General features: G+C 46.5%; 1 protein-coding gene across 1 annotated transcript in view; it reads right to left on the reverse strand.

The window, feature by feature from the left end:
• Positions 1-8,609: 8,609 nt before the first annotated feature.
• Positions 8,610-18,037, reverse strand: part of SRRD (SRR1 domain containing) — an 87,173-nt gene continuing 77,745 nt past the window's right edge. The window contains exons 7-8 of the mRNA XM_069214694.1: positions 10,899-10,944; positions 8,610-9,935 (exon numbers count right to left, since the gene is read on the reverse strand). Coding sequence (XP_069070795.1) covers positions 9,747-9,935; positions 10,899-10,944 — 235 coding nt within the window. The 3' untranslated portion in view covers positions 8,610-9,746. The remainder of the gene's footprint in view (positions 9,936-10,898; positions 10,945-18,037) is intronic.

The raw sequence follows: 18,037 nt of genomic DNA on the forward strand, positions 1-18,037 counted from the left end.
GTCAGCATGTCTCTAGGGTAAGCTTCTGGTTCCAAGGGCAATAGCCTAACTTGTGTGGCTAGTAGCCTCTACTCCAGAATTGGTTTGAAAATATTTACACCAAATTATCTCACATCTGGTTCTTTCATTTGTTCACTGGGGCTCTGGATTCTTGTTTGCCAACCTTGTTTATCCTAAGGTCTTTACATTCTCTTCTCGGATATACATATGTTGCCAGCCACATTGCTGCCTGTAGCTCTTCCTCTAATGTCTGTAATGATCCAATTGAGTCATCGATAGCACACACAAACTGACAGCTTGCGTGTCTTTTGTCAGCGTTTCAAGTGGGGCCTATACCTCTTTTTGGATAGTTGGCATCTGGCTTGTGAGTGTCTTTGTTATTGTTTCCTGCATCCTGAGATCTTGTTTGGTCAGGGGTTTTTGGTCCCATCCTTTGGGTGCTGTCATCATTTCGTATGGTCTGTTTCCGCATGTCTACTGGGTTGTTTGACGTACCAAAGAGATTCAAAAACATCTTTGCATTTTAGAAATCTCTGCTTTCTTTATGTGGCTCATCTCTCCTTCTGGGTCTTAGTTCAGAGTCCTTATTTCAAATGAATAGACAATTACCAATCTGATGGGCAAGAAAAATCTTAATTTAGGCTCTCTTTCCTGCAGAGCCAGAACATCTGATATTGTGTGGAAATGGTTTGACGTCCTTTTCATCAGCAAGTTGGCAACCAGTGCCTCTCCTCACAGACTGCTTTCTGATGGAATTCTATGGAAGTGGGCGAGTCGGTACTGTTTTACGTTGCAGCACTACCATCTAGTTGCATTCCTCTTTGGCTCACAGGGAAGGGGGATGGCTCTGTCCATTATATGGTGGGTGTCAACGAGGTCCGCCCAGGAGCATGATGCTAGTGTATTTTCAACTCGCAAGCATCACCCAAGCCCCACTGAAAAATTGTAATAGCATTCCCTTATTGTATGTATCACCAATGACTTCAGCACTGAAGCACTTAAAAAGGATTGAGTAAGGCACACCACAATCAACAGGAAATGTCTTTAATTCAAGTACAAACAATTTTTCAATGCTGGTTTCACCCTTTAACCTGTTCCTTCAGGTATTGGCTTTCACACTTCTTTTAGGAGATTACATGTTTTAAGACCACATTGTGTTCTAACTACTAATACAGCTAAAGGGGGAGTGTCAAACACTTACTCCTCTACCCGTACAGGCTAAGAATTATCTTTTTATGTTGAAGCCTAACAGGCAGCATGGTTGTTTGCTTTCGAAATACTTTTTTTCCAAAACATTTTTTTTTATTATTTATTAATTATTGCATGACTACAGAACAGAATACAACACAAAGGGCCCCCGTTTATAGCAACAAGTTATACATGGTACAGCCCCCCTCAGCCTCAGAATTTATCCTGTTCAACAGGGCTCCATGCTTCCCCGCAATGTACATCAAGTTCTGTAGTATCATCACCGGCCCAGATCGTCGGCTGTCCAGACCAGTACAGTCCACGTGTAGAGTCCAGGAGGGATGTCATAACCAAATATCGAGGCCAATGTAACAACAAGAAAAGAAAAATTAGAAAATATGCAAAAAAAAAAGGCAGGCAAAGTGCGCAAACCGGAGTGCACCAGCCAGCTTCAGCTATGCACAGACCATAGCACGATCAGGGGTAGTAAGGAAGGGCATCAGAGCGCGAGCAAAACGCACATCATTCCGCCTGCTCATTTAAGGACGCCAGGTATTCACGCAGAGGATCCCAGATATCCTTCGGTCGAGAGCCTTCAGGCATAAGCTCCCAAAAACTCATCAGCTGATCTTGGCAAAAGGCAGCGTCCCGTAACCATTCAGACCCACGCGGCGCTCGCCCCCTACCCCAACACATGGCAACTCTGCGCTTAGCTAGCAACAGAAGCAGGCCCACCAACCTTCTATGAGGTCCATTAATCTCATTCACACACCCAAGCAACGCAACCCTGGGGGAGATGGGTATCTCTGATCCAGTTACCTCAGCAATTATATGCAAAACTTCCACCCAGAAGGCATGGACCTCCGCGCAGTCCCATGCCAGGTGCAGAAAGCAAGCATCCGGAGCACGACAGCGCTCACAGCACGCGTCCGCACGCAGACCCATGGAGTAAAGCCCGCTAGGCGTGTGATATAAGCGATGCAGAAACTTAAAATGCAGCAGCCGCAGCCTATAGTTCGGGGATAGTGCTCTCATAGGCACGCAGCATCTCCGCCACGTTTCCTCTGTGATAGGTTCACCCACGTCCCTCTCCCATCGGGCCCTAGAAGATGCCCCAATGCCACCCCTCTGTTCCTGAATGCAATTATATAATTTGGTAACTAAAGTACGGCATTCCGAGGGAGCCTCCGGTTAGCCAGGGACCAAGCCCGCAGCATAGCACCAGCCCTGAGAGCATACATCCGCTGTAACGCAGTGACGCCTCTATCACCGAGTGCCTCCGAAGGGGTAATCAGACGACCATCCACAAACCAATCTCCCAGCTCTGTTAAGCTGGCATCCCGAAGAAATCCACGCATGCCCCCATCCCGAAACATCTGGGCATCGGCGACCGCTATAACGGTCAGCGAAGGAACAAACGTTGTATCAACACCAGAACACTGCATCAGCATCCCCCATGCTCTCGCCGTACATGCCACTGTGTCGACCCCCCTAGGTCGAGGCCGAGCCAGTCTCCCGAGCACGCGCAACAGCCCATCCGGCCACACCGCATCACTTTCTGGTGCCAAATGCGGTAAATATCGAATAGGACGCAATCAATAATGTGCAAAGTGCGCTTGCGCACAGTTATAGTATAGCTCCAAATCTGGAGCAGCAAGCCCCCCTAACTCAAATAGCACCGTCAGCCTCTCCCAGGAAATACGAGGTTGGCTACCTGCCAATACCAAACGGATCAAAGCAGAGCGCAGGCGCCGCAGGAAACCCCTCGTGAGTGGAAGCGGGAGATTAACAAACAGGTACAAGAATTTGGGGAGAACCACCATCTTCACAATAGCAATACACCCAAGCAATACAATCAACGAGAGCAGTAATGCACGCCAAGCCTCAACCTTCTCCTCCAGCCACGACATTGCAGCACTGTAATTAGCCAGCCAAAGAGTGTCAACATCGCAACTCAACTGGACCCCCAGATAACACACCGGACCCTCCACCCATGCTATGGGATACCGAGAGTCGAACTTCGCCACTCTCGGAGTCAAAGGCAGGACAACCGACTTGGACCAATTGATTGTGATGCCGGAGAAAGTGCCAAAGTGCACGATCTCATCCAGCAAAATATCTAAATTCCGACCAGGGTTCCGCACATATAGAACAATGTCGTCTGCATACATAGATACCAAGACGGGCCTCTGCCGAAACTGCAAACCTCTGTCTCTATGTCTCTGCCGCAGCCCCGCCAACAGAGGCTCCATCGCCGCTGCAAAAAGTAGCGGGGACAATGGGCAACCCTGACGTGTTCCACGGGCAACAGGAAATGGGGCCGACACGCTCCTGTTTAACCGCAGCCGAGCACTGGGCAGAGTGTACAATAATCTAATCAGCTGCACAAATCGCGTGCTGAGGCCCACCCGGGCCAGGAGCGCGAACATATACTCCCATGCTAAAGAGTCAAAAGCCTTGGTGGCATCTAAAAACACAGCCGCTGCACTGTCAGCCACCTCCATCGAACCAGCAACCGCATAAAATGTGCGCAAGTTGTGGCATGTGGACCTCCCGGGTACAAATCCCGACTGATCCGGAAGCACAAGTCGAGGAAGTAGCAGCTGCAGACGTGCCGCGATCATTTTAGCCAGGATTTTGTTGTCAATATTGATAACGGAGAGCGGACGATACGAGTCACAGCGAACCGGGTCCTTCCCAGGTTTGAGAATCGTGACTATCAGTGCTTCCCGGAGCGAGGCAGGAAGGATCCCAGTCTCCAACGACTCCGCGTATACCTCCAAGAGGTGTGGGGCAAGAATATCCGCGCATTCTTTATAAAACGCGGGGGTTAGACCATCAGTACCAGGAGATTTATCGCCGCAGTCACCTCCTCCACGGAGAACGGAACATCCAAGTACTACCGGTGAGCCTCGTCAAACCACACCAACGCAATATCAGCAAAATATGCCTGCGCCGCCGCATCCAGACCCACCGGAGCAGCATTTAGCTGCACAAAATACTCTGTGAAAACTTGCATAACGCCACTCGTCCCAGTCACACACTCGTCCTCAGCCCCCGCAATCTCAGTGACGTAGTTACTTGCCCAGGGCCTGCGCAACATATCAGCAAGTGTGCGCCCAGCCCTCTCCATAATGACGGGCCCGGGCGTGCCTCCCCATGAAACAAACTTCCCTGAGGGAGGCCTCCTCATACAAGGACACCTCTCGTTCGAGCTCCGCCAGCACCTCGCCCGACCAACTCACCGCCAGACACCGTTCCAACTCCGCCATCCTCCCCTCCAGATCAGCCAGCTCACGCCGAATGGCCCTCAACATTCCATGCTGTTTCGAGGTTCATATCCCCCGAATGACCACCTTGAATGCCTCCCATAATGTTCCCGCCGTCCTCACCGAACCACCGTTTTCAGCCAAGAAGAGCACAATAGCCTTGCGCACCTCCGCACGGAAGGCCGCATCGCGAAGCACCCCGCAAGGCAACCTCCACATGAACGAATGGCCCAACTCGAAGGGAATCTCCAGCACTAACCTAACCGACGAGTGGTCAGACAAAGTGCGAAGGAGATGATCTACAGAACTCATCCAAACCTCCACGTCTCTAGTGCCCAACCAACGGTCGATACGGGACCAGCTGCAGTGGGCATAATTCACACACGTACCCTCTCTAACATCTCCGTGCTTCTGCCTCTACAGATCTAGTAAAGCACCACTCTGCATCACCGCCACCAGTGCCTTCGCTGCTGCAACATGCTGCGCTCTAGCCGCACACTCGCGATCCATCCTCGAATCCAGGATCACATTAAAATCGCCACCCCAGATTACTGCACCGGCTCCCAGCGACTCCACCAAGCGCCACAACTCTCGTAAAAACTCCGGGTCATCCACATTGGGACCGTAAACAGCAACAGCAACAAGCCTGGCAGGCCCTGTCTGACAGCATGCCACTCAGCAAGACATATCTGCCGTTTGGGTCGACAACCACCCTGCGGGTGCGCCACTGTAAACCCTTGCGCAGCAAGATCTCCACGCGCGTAACTCGAATAGGTCAAACAGTGAGCCTCGCCAATCCACCCTGCCCTCAGCCTACCCAGCGTTGACGCCACCAGGTGGGTCTCCTGTAGCATACAAATATCGATTTCATGTCGTTTAATATACGCTGCCACCAGACGCGCCTTCCGTCTGTCATTTAGCCCACGCACATTCCATGTCAAACAACGGACCGTAGTCACACTGTTTGTTCCCATCTCTCCCCCCACATACACAGATGGCACAGCTGTTGTGTGCCATGCCCCAAATCACTGCATATGATATATGTAAGTTACTCCTAAAGCATGGTGCATTATATTTTATGTGAGGACATATCTGCCTGAGCCGATATGCCCGTGATGTCTAGTTCGATTACTGGATATTACAGGTACACAAGGAAGCCAGTACTGGGCAATGGTCATTACCCAACTACATAATGGCTTCAATGAAACCTATGGTGTTTGGTATCAAACACCTCGGCTTAATAAATCCATACTGATGCCAGTGTTAGATTTATTATGACATGCACCCAGAGGGCACCTTAGAGGTACCCCCTGAAACCTGCTAGTCCTCTAATGGGCTGGCTGACTGGTTTCAACCAGCCTGCCACCACAGAGTAGTTTCTGACCACCTAGAGATGAAAGCCCGCGCTCTCAGAAACCAGAAACAATGCCTGCTCCGGAAGAAGGTGATCACTCCTCAGCAGGATGGCTAGTGATTTAGCATATCAAAGCCAGGGGCTTCAAAGCCCCTGTCAGTTTTGATATGTGACCCCGGCTTCCTCCAGACCTCTCAGATGCCACCATCTGCCATGAAGCCCATTTGGCACCAGGACATTAGTTAGCCAGAAGGCGTGCTCCACCTTTGGGCTAGTCACACCCAGACGGTGGTCTCTCAAGGAAGTGTTCTACCATCTTGGTTTTGGTGGAACTAGGAATTCTGGGACAGGGTTTATGCCTACTCCTCACAGGAACTGGTCATATAGGGGTTGTAGTCACCCCATGGAGAGGTAGCCCATTGGCTACTACCCTACACTCCCCTAAACAGCCATAAATTGAGTATTTAGGTGGCCCCATGACACCAGGACTTTAGATTCTACTGTCTGAAGAATGGCAACAAGGAAGAGCTGCCCAGCGCAAGAACGGAGGACTAGCCTGGACTTTTGGTGCAAAACTGTGCCTACCTGCTGCTATCCTGCCAATCGCCTGGTCCCGACTTGTCCTGCAGCTGTGCATCTCCCAAAATCCTCGGAGGCCTGCCGGCACTTTGCAAACGAGCCAGTATCTCCCTTGGAGTGGAGGAGCCACTTCCCTGCACCAGCAGGCACCAACCGCGACTGTCTGGCTCTCAGTTTTGCTGACCATCGGGTCCACCGTGGGAGCATCTCATCAGGAAGAGGATCCCGAGTGACCAGGAGTACACTCCCGTCGACCTAGTCTGCCCTTGAGACGCTGAGCCTGCCTAGAGCGTCCTTGTGCCAATCCCCAGAGTACACCAGCCAGTTGCAAGTACCAATGCTTGTTGTGTGTTTAGTCCAGACACAACCACCCCCAAAGCCAACCTGCTCATTTGGGGACAACAGAACTGATGAGGCTACCTCTGACAGTGGCCCTGCTGTCTGTTTTCTTCCCCCTTTACAGGTCTGACTGAGAACTGTGAGCGCCCTTGACCTATAAGACCAGCCGACGAATACCCTCTGCTCCTGAGCAGCCTAGCCCAGATCCATGAACTTCTACTACGTTCCCTATCTCCCAGGACCTTCACAAACTGAGCCCCCAATTGGAAGCTCCCTGACTTGTCCCCAAGTACCCCTCTGCTGCCTGATTCTAGGTGCCCCCACCCTCCCCTTCACCAACCGCGCAGTATGCAAGGTCCCCAACCCGTCCAGCAACTCTGCACCTGGACTCCCCAGGGTAGGTAAAACCGAACTGCTGATGGTTCTTGTGTCCTTGGCCCCATCGCGTCCTACGACCTAAAGGAGATCCCTGAGATACCTCTGCAAATATTTGTATGCAGTATATGTACTTTTCCTATTGAAAGTCATAAGTGCGTAAAAGCACACTTGTGTGATTTACTTACCTCACTGTGCAAAGAAATACTCCGAACAGTATTCATCACCTTAATTTGAAGATTTCTGGTATTGAAAGATAATATAAAAATGTTATGTTATTTTCTAAAATTGGTCTCGAGTTTCTTGAGTGTGTGTCTCATTTATTGACCCATATTAACCAATAAAGGTAGCCTCGACTATCTGCCTAGTGTGTCCTTACATTCGTACACTGCATAGGTGACCAGCTATACACTACCAAAACTACAATTTCTGGCCCATAGGTTTTTTGTAGCACCAACTGCAATGGCACTGTGCCCTTCTCACACCCATTAACTACACACTACTGCTTTATTTCACCCATCTACATTTTACTCTATCCGCCCCTAGCCTTTGACCAGGCATTTCCAAATGTGTAGCTTCCTTTGGTGAAAAAGTACACTGACACTGCAATACTTCTCACTCGTGTGATTTTGATTGCGACCAACGCAATTTGTCATTTAGGACCTATGTGAGCTGAAAACAACCACAAACCCTGATTGTTGTCCTTCTGTAAACCCTGACCCACACCTCTGTCTTCCTTCTCCCCTTCAAAGCTTCACAATCTCCCTTCATATTCTTTTAGCTTGTCAGTCGTCACCTTGTACAATTACATTTCAACATTCACAACTCTTCGAAAATGCCACCCACACACAAATATATGTATGTATGCATATAAATATATATATACATATATATTTTTATGCACATACACACACATACAATATAAAACATTCAAATATTGGTATTGGAGATGCGTTTCGGAGTGGGGTGACTTCTCTCACATATGGTGGACATTCGCACCGATCACTATCTTCTGGAAGGAAGTACTAAGTCATATTAAGGACACAGTCGCATATTACACAGTAGTCTTGGGACTCAGGCCCACCCATATGACAGCCATGACTAACACAGAGAGGGATCTTGTTAGCTATGTGATGCATACAGGCAGGCAGCTAATAAGTATGGCATGGAAGTAGAAATCACCACCCTCCCTAGCCCAGTGGCTCACCCGCCTGTGGCAGGTCATGGCTATGGAGCGAATTACTCATAGCCTGTCCCTTACTGATGACAAATTTCAGGCTATCTGGCATCCCTTGATATGCTATCTTACTCGAATAGAGTTTACTTGCTTTAACCCGCCTGGCTCAGAGCGTTACAACTCTTTCAGTGACACCTTGCTACCCTCAAATTCGATATTACGTTGGCTAGGCCAGCCCATCGCAATATATAGACACAATTGGGTCTACAGACCATGTGCCTACACGCTCACGATATCACCCCTACATTAAAAAGACTTGAACAATGTATTGTTATTGTTTGCTGTTTTTATTGAAAATTATTCCATTTCCCCCTTGACCCATTGTAGGCTTAGGCAGCCTGGAGAATGGTTTGGCAATGTATGCAGTGTTTATACCCATATATGAGATTGTGCTAACTGACGTTTAATGTGCAAATCTATGCTTGTCTAAATTAAAGAGCTGATTGTCCTCAGTGTGAAGCTCGGTTTGTACGTGTTAAACTTAATAAACTTAATAAAGAGATTCTACACAATACATTCAAATATAAAAAGACAATACTAAATACATACGAGCCACCCTACTAAGTCACATGTCCCTTTCTTAATACAAAGGACTAAACCCAGTGGCAAACAAATTAATCTTTCACAAGCGTTTCCCTTTCAACTCTCACACTTCCTTATTCTTTTTCAATTCAGTTTACAATTTTCTTTATAAACACTATTTACACAGTAAACATAACATTTCTAAATATCACTATCAGCATACAGTCTTCAAACACTATAAAATACATTTAGACTGGTTTCATTTTTTTCCTTCTCTAACTTTTTTAAAGGAATATTTCACAAACAAACAGCTTGGCACTTCCAATATGAGGTGAGACCTTCAGGTTTTGCCAGTGCTTGTTTAAAATTATTTTCAATGTTCAGGGAGATTGGAATACAACCACTCTCTTATTTGCCAACTTGCAACTGTGAAGAGAGTTTCTTGGAACTACTTTCAGAGAGTCAGTAACACTGACACCACATGTACTTTCATTATGAAGGGGGGGTGAAGCCAGTAAAGCATTCTGCATCAAGATCAGTCAGCCATTATCTCCCAAAAGGGAGAAGCACTGCAGATGTCATAGAACTCAAGAAGCTCTGGGTACTGGAGGACAACTTTATTTGTTTGCTAGGGCTAGAGTTCTGCTGTAATGAAATTGTTATATTTTCCATATATTGATGAAACTTGTTTTACTGTTCCAAGGCAACTCATCAATCCTATTTAGCACTGACATATCTTCAAAAACAAAAAAGGTATTTAGGGGTTCAATAGTTGGAAAACAGAACTGAATTATAGTACTTGTGATTTCAGTTGATTCCGACTTCCTCCAAAAAGAATCACGATTTAGGATTTTGATTCACATCCACCATCCAAAACTTCACTCTATTTTTTCTGATTCCTGATGATCTCCACATCTTCACTTTCATAAACAGGCTCGTCCCGAAGCAGCCAAGTTTCGCTGTCTAATCCTTCCAGTTTTTGTACAGGAAACCAATGTACGGCTGTGTCATTAAATATATCAGAGTGCTGAGGTGTTGAAGGAAATTGCTTTTCTTCCGTCCCTTGTAAAACCTTTGGAAAACACAGAACATTAGTAATCACTGAGCATTTAGCCAATCTATACAGAAAACTTCCCAATAGCACTTTCAATCAGAGAAACCAAATACTACTAGTCAACCCTTTTGATAGTCAACCTGTTGAACATTAACCACTCCAGTGCTCTTTAGAATGCCTTTTGAGACTGAAGGTACAGAAACTGAATTTTCTGGGAGCTCATTATGTAAAACGTTTTTCTCTTGATAATGGAAAAACAGGAGCAACAAAAGTGAAAAGATTGTTGGCCCTGAAAGGGAATAACAATTTTAAGGCAAGTATTTTCTGAGGAGATGCTTCGACTGAAAATACATACCAGAGACTCCCAATAATAAACGCAATAACCTGGGTTACCTCTAGGCATTTTTAGCTGTCTGGATACCTCCCTGTCGAGTAGTACTTTATCCAAGAACTCCCTCCTCTTTTTTTTCCAAGGTTGAGTCCGCCCTGGTGGTGTTATTCTATCAGGGTGGGGAGATGTTGCCTATGATGAAGTATGCCACATGATGTGGAAGTGGCTTCCTCTTCCACAAAGACTGGTCTTTTGCTAGTGATTTCCGTGCCCAAGTAGAGTATTTTCTAATAAAAACCAATTGCAGTGATCTCATCTGCAGCTACCACACCCACTGTGTGTTTTCTAGTGAATACAGAGGATGTGCGCTGGCTTACCTCCACTTCTCTCTGCTTGTGTGTTTGGAGTCAACTAAAAATACATCTGTAGAATTTCTTGAAATTGCCACATCAGACACTTAACATGTAAACGTGTTTCGAATTTTATCTTCTGAGGTCAGCAAATCAGGTAATCATTTAGAATGCACAGTAAATGAGTCTAACTACAGCACTTCGGATTAAATTTGATATCAATGAGGGAGGCGGAGTCAAAAATCATTAGATTAGAAATAAAAGTATCCCTACTTAAAATCTGTATAAAAATGAATGTACCTTTGAGATGTATCCATACTCTCTTAAGAATATTCTGGTTGGCAACCTAAAAGGAAACAAGTCAGAAAACAAATATAACAAAGTACTTAGTGAACATGTTCTCACGTAAAAATGTTTTTTTTTAGAAGCCATGTCCAACTTCTATCGAAAAACAGTTTTCTGAGTTGTAAATAGGGCATTTTGTAATCTGAGGGGGTTTGCTGGCTCTAAAACAGTTAACATTTAGACATCATAAGCACAATTTATCCATGACTTTCAAAACATGAGCATTGGGATTATGCTTCCTAAAGTTGCACTACCAACACAATTGCAAACAATATTCATAGACATTTTCCTGTATAAGAGAAATAAACAAATTAAGTTCTTTATGTTCTCATAAATCTAAATATGCATGCCTATACCACCAACCAGAATATGGGTTTTGCGTACACAAAATCACTATACAGGACAAAATGATTTAGAAATGAACATTTGCTTTGAAATTGTTGAATATACTGCTTACATTAATTTGCTTGGTCTCCTAGATACATATTCACGGTCACTGTACATTTTGCGTTGACTTCTCTTCCCTTTACATCGAAGTACTCATTAAAAGGGGCTGAGAAATTCCATTGGGGCATGTACCACTATTCACAGAAACATACGACTTGGACATGTTTTGTTTCCTCTGAATCTTTCGGGCTGTTAACAACAACTGAAAACTAAAGGGGAGGCTGCGGGGAGAATCTATCAATCAGGATTTATCAAGTGTGGCTAATCACCCAGACTCTTGCAGATCCTGGAGGCTTATTCAAACACCCAGATCCTGAAGGCCATTTGGAATTCTGGAAGTGAGGTGATGGTCTGGAGGTGCATGGGGAGCCTGTTCAGGTTTTTGCTGCGATATGAGAAAGGAGTGTCCTCCACTTCTACTTCAGTTAATGCGGGGATTATAGGCAAGTAAATGGGAGGCAAAGCATAGTCTTCTTGACGGTTGGTGGATGTTCAGGCGGTGGTTAATGTATGTGGGTCCTTGGTTGTGCAGAGCCTTGTGTGCATGGGTCAGCAGCTTGAATTGGAATCTCTTCAGTACGGGAAGCCAGTGGAGTTGCCTGAGGTGGGGTGTGATGTGGGTCCGTCGGGAAGGGCGAGATTGAGTCTGGCTGCAGCATTTTGTAAGGTCTGAAGTCTTTGTAGGAGGTGTGCGGCAATTCTTACTTAAAGGGCATTGCCATAGTCCAGTTAGCTGGTGATGAGGGCCTGTGTCACAGTGCGTCTCGAGTGTAGGGGTAGCCAGTTGAAGATCTTATGTAGCATGTGCAAAGTGAGGAAGCAGGTTGAAAAGATGGCGCTGAGCTGGGATTTCATGGTGAACTTGTTGTCAATGATGATTCCGAGGTTTCTGGCATGGTGGGAAGGAGTGGGTGCGGCTCCTAGGTCTGATGGCCATCAAGAGTCGTTCCATGTGTTGTTGCTGTTGCCAAAGATCAGTACTTCCGTCTTGTCTGTATTCAGCTGCAGGCAATTGTTCTTCATGCTGTCAGTGACGCTTGTCATGCATCTGTGGAAGCTGGTTTTGGCACTGGAGCGGTTGTTGGTGAGTGAGAGCATGAGCTGGGTGTCGTCTACATAGGACATTATGTTGAGACCATGGAATCTGATGATATCGGCCAGAGGGGTCATATATGCGTTGAAGAGCATGGGGCTGAGGGATGAGTCCTGGGGGACACCGCAGGGTTCAGAGGTGAAAGGTGGGAGGTGGATCCTCCGGGTTCTTCCCGTGAGGAAGGAGGCGATCCATCTGAGCACATCCCCTTGGATGCCGAATGCCGATGTGATGGAGGCTTTCGATCAGCATGTGGTGAAATACGGTGTCGAAGGCTGCCAACAGATCGGGGAGGATCGAAGCTGCGGTTTCTCCTCGGTCAAGTAGAGTTCGGATGTTATCCATGGCTGCGATCAGGGCAGTTTTGGAGTTGTGATTGCTGCAGAAGCCGGATTGGGAGGTGTCAAGTTGCTGGTTCTGCTCCACGTATGTCATGAGTTGCTTGTTGATGATCTTTTCCAGTACCTTCGCTGGGAATGGGAGCAGGGAGACTGGCCAGTAGTTTTTGGGTTCTCTGGTGTCGGCGGAGGTTTTTTTTGAGTAGTTATCTAACTTTGGCATAAGAATGGGAAATTACTGCATGAATCCAACCTGGAATTACAGATGCACCTTATATTTCTCCTTTTTGTGGTGAAATCTCAGGGTTCCACTCCGCAAACCTGCTAACTTTAAACCCTGGTGTTAATGGGAGACCTCCTCAATTTAATTTCAGGGGTGTCAACTTACTAGGTGCAGTTACCAGACTCTTGTGAGGAGACCTCAAGTAAGCGCATGTAAACTACAGCTTAACATAAAGGGGGTGAAGATACTCCAATGAAAGAAGGATTATTTACCATTAACAGGCGTTATGAATCCTCATTAAGATTAGGCATTTTTAGTCATTAATCATTATCATAATGTAAAAAACTATATACTAAGATCATATGCCGAACACAGGCGCATTTTTCCATTTCCTTTTTTTTACGGCAGGTGCATGATGTTATAGTACCTTATTACAAAAAGGAAGGGCTGCAACTGAAAATTAAATGATATATGCCTAATGGAGTAGTGGTACTCCAGTAGAGGAATATAACTTATTTTCTTCGAGATTTGAATCTTCTACAGTGGCCAGCACACTTCCAGTCTAAAACATAACATCCACTGCACTCATCTGATCTGCTGGTTTCAACATAAAAAAAACTCACTTAGACCGTCTTATTTTACTCAGCTCGTCTCACTCAGAAACTGGGGCCTCTGGTCACCTTCCAGGATGCCCACGATGGTGTTTGCAGGGTAATTCAAAAATGTAGAAAATGGAAAAATGACAGACTCCTCTTTAGCACTGGAAAGACAGCTCTTTACTGTTGCGACAAGAAGAACAACCCTCCTCAGACAGGCAGCGGTCTCAATCTGATGTTGCACAGACAGCTGATATTCATACAAAAATCACACAATGCTTTATTACAAAACAGCAAATAATGAACCCCTACATTATTATACATTGGTTGTGAAAAATATCATGCCGCCTATGAACCTAAATTTTAACCTAAATTACTACACATCCTTTATTGTAGAACAGCAAATAATAAACTTGTCAGTTACAGATTGAAAACAGAAAACCTAACACCTGTGACCTGATTACCCTAAACTCTGATCTAATCCCCTACACATTCTTCATTTGCATATTTGCGGTAAATACAGCTTTTAGTAACGTGTGCTTTATCATAGTGAACCTAAGACCTCCATGTAGTCTAAACTGATTAGATTTAATGTCTAATCAGGATACAATCTAGTTGAAAACACAAAGTATATGACAGTGAGCCTGTGTGTTAAGATCGTAAATACTGTACAAGGATGGAACCCACCGTTCTCAGGGACAATTCTGCTGCCCACTACACGGTCCAGCTGGGACACCTTCAAATGCGGCACACACAACCAGACTAGACTCACCTCCTTTGCTCGTGCGGGTTACTAAGCCTCACCTCACAATACCATTTTTTGGGAGTCCTCATCACTGTTCCCGAACATCTACGGTGACCACAGCCTTTCTCCCATCTTCACATGTGCAGCATGACAGGATTTGGCTGCATAGTCAGGCAGATGATGTAGGATCCGAGGCTGGGTGCGGCGCTCGCTAACGTGCAACTGACGATTTTTAATTGTATAATTTGATAGGTGATTAATTTACTTGGAAATTATTTTGTATTTAGTTTAATAAACTTTTGTACTTGTACTATTATTACTTGCTATTAGAAGTTAGCACATACTTACCTGGTAAGTCGAAGGCTCATTTCTTCTGGAAAAAACAACCACATCTAGTGTTTTGAGGAATACACCCATCTCAAATATCTGCAAAGCTGCGACCTTGAAATCAGTTCAGACCTCTGCTGATCTTGGAACAATACAAATGGGAGTCAAGCTTCTGTATGCACTCCATTTGCACACCTGTTCCTCCATATTTCAAACTGGGCTCCTAGTCTGAGACCTTGGAAGTTTGAGGATAAGCTGGTAAAGTATTTATCAGAGATGTTGTGAATGTAACTGAAGGAGAGGAGCTCAACAGCTCAACATACAAAGACGAAAAAGGCTCCTACCATTCAGCAAGTGGTGCAAAAATGAACCATATGGCCAATACACAAAGCAAATGCAAAAAAGCCCCCTCCCCACCATGGAATATAGGTTTCAAGCAAAAGAACGCTCTGAAAAAACTACCTGACAAAGTGCCTCCAAATTTCCCAATGCATAAATGACTCACCACTAAATGTATAACTACTCACACACATAGCTCATCATATTGACTGACTGAAGTTTGGGATCGCCTACTGTGGGGTACAAGGGAGCCAGACACTAATTTAGGCGGACTGCTCCCATCATCCACGCCGTCAGAGAAAATTATTATCTGTTGCCATTAATAGGTTTGAGTTTTTGCAGGGTGCAGGACGGGAGGGAAGTAAGTTTATCCATTCTCTGAGGCAACATGAAGCCCACATGCTGGCTAGAGCTCAGAGGGACTGTCCTGTTCAAGACGCCTAGCAACACATTAAGGTATTCATTTTTCCCTTCATGAAAAACGCTCCCTGACATCAGGGAGCGTTTTAGTTCCCGCAAAAGGAATAGATCAAGGCTGTAGATATGGAGTGCCTCTGTTTGCATATTGTACGCATACTTTTTTCCTAAAAGGTAATATTTTGACAATGTTCTGTCATCCTACACAGGTAGAATATTTAAGTATGAACGGAGTGGAGTGCATTTATTTTGAATAATTTGAATCTGCTGCAGAATTATTTGTGTATTGGAGAAGACGGCAGGTGGATTTTAAATTACTCAGCTGGGGTTAGAGCTGAGAATTTTGTTTTATAAACGTGGAAAAGAGCCGAGAGGAGGTTATTAAAGGCAGATGCCATACTCAGAGGTGGGAGGGATCTCACACAAACATCATCTGCGTTATTGGGAGCCCTTCAAACAAAAAAGGAAGGGATGAGCTTCCTTAGTTCCACATAGCCTTTTTATATACAGCCCTGCAAATAACTTAAACCGTGATCGCAGCACTCGCATAGGTGTATCATCGAAACATTTATTTTTTGCATATGGCGCCCATTCGTCAATCCCGTGGCATCAGTGCTCTTCCATGTCTTCTTTACTTATGACAGAAATCTCGGCTCCCTGCCATTAAAACAGGTCTCGCCAGGAGTACCACTGTAAGGAAATGCCTCCTTGGCATGGTTACCCCCTGACTTTTTGCCTTTGCTGATGCTATGTTTTGAATTGAAAGTGTGCTGAGGCCTGCTAACCAGGCCCCAGCACCAGTGTTCTTTCCCTAACCTGTACTTTTGATTCCACAATTGGCACACCCTGGCACCCAGATAAGTCCCTTGTAACTGGTACCTCTGGTACCAAGGGCCCTGATGCCAGGGAAGGTCTCTAAGGGCTGCAGCATGTATTATGCCACCCTAGAGACCCCTCACCCAGCACAGACACACTGCTTACCAGCTTGTGTGTGCTAGTGAGAACAAAATGAGTAAGTCGACATGGCACTCCCCTCAGTGTGCCATGCCAGCCTCTCACTGCCTATGCAGTATAGGTAAGACACCCCTCTAGCAGGCCTTACAGCCCTAAGGCAGGGTGCACTATACCATAGATGAGGGTACCAGTGCATGAGCACTGTGCCCCTACAGTGTCTAAGCAAAACCTTAGACATTGTAAGTGCAGGGTAGCCATAAGAGTATATGGTCTGGGAGTCTGTTTTACACGAACTCCACAGCACCATAATGGCTACACTGAAAACTGGGAAGTTTAGTATCAAACTTCTCAGCACAATAAATGCACACTGATGCCAGTGTACATTTTATTGTAAAATACACCACAGAGGGCACCTTAGAGGTGCCCCCTGAAACTTAACCGACTATCTGTGTAGGCTGACTGGTTCCAGCAGCCTGCCACACTAGAGACATGTTGCTGGCCCCATGGGGAGAGTGCCTTTGTCACTCTGAGGCCAGTAACAAAGCCTGCACTGGGTGGAGATGCTAACACCTCCCCCAGGCAGGAGCTGTAACACCTGGAGGTGAGCCTCAAAGGCTCACCCCTTTGTCACAGCACCGCAGGACACTCCAGCTAGTGGAGTTGCCAGCCCCCTCCGGCCCCGGCCCCCACTTTTGGCGGCAAGGCCGGAGAAAATAATGAGAATAACAAGGAGGAGTCACTGGCCAGTCAGGACAGCCCCTAAGGTGTCCTGAGCTGAGGTGACTCTAACTTTTAGAAATCCTCCATCTTGCAGATGGAGGATTCCCCCAATAGGATTAGGGATGTGACCCCCTCCCCTTGGGAGGAGGCACAAAGAGGGTGTACTCACCCTCAGGGCTAGTAGCCATTGGCTACTAACCCCCCAGACCTAAACACGCCCTTAAATTTAGTATTTAAGGGCTTCCCTGAACCTAGAAATTAGATTCCTGCAACAACAAGAAGAAGGACTGCCTAGCTGAAAACCCCTGGAGAGGAAGAACAGAAGACAACAACTGCCTTGGCTCCAGAAACTCACCGGCCTGTCTCCTGCCTTCCACAAGAACCCTGCTCCAGCGACGCCTTCCAAAGGGACCAGCGACCTCTGCATCCTCTGAGGACTGCCCTGCTTCGAAGACGACAAGAAACTCCTGAGGACAGCGGACCTGCTCCAAAAAGACTGCAACTTTATCCAAAGAAGCAGCTTTAAAGAACCCTGCAATCTCCCCGCAAGAAGCGTGAGACTTGCAACACTGCACCCGGCGACCCCGACTCGGCTGGTGGAGAACCAACACCTCAGGGAGGACCCCCGGACTACTCTACGACTGTGAGTACCAAAACCTGTCCCCCCTGAGCCCCCACAGCGCCGCCTGCAGAGGGAATCCCGAGGCTTCCCCTGACCGCGACTCTCTGAAACCTAAGTCCCGACGCCTGGAAAAGACCCTGCACCCGCAGCCCCCAGGACCTGAAGGACCGGACTTTCACTGCAGAAGTGACCCCCAGGAGTCCCTCTCCCTTGCCCAAGTGGAGGTTTCCCCGAGGAAGCCCCCCCTTGCCTGCCTGCAGCGCTGAAGAGATC

This window comes from Pleurodeles waltl, chromosome 11, assembly GCF_031143425.1.
Source record: "Pleurodeles waltl isolate 20211129_DDA chromosome 11, aPleWal1.hap1.20221129, whole genome shotgun sequence".
Classification (NCBI taxonomy): domain Eukaryota; kingdom Metazoa; phylum Chordata; class Amphibia; order Caudata; family Salamandridae; genus Pleurodeles; species Pleurodeles waltl.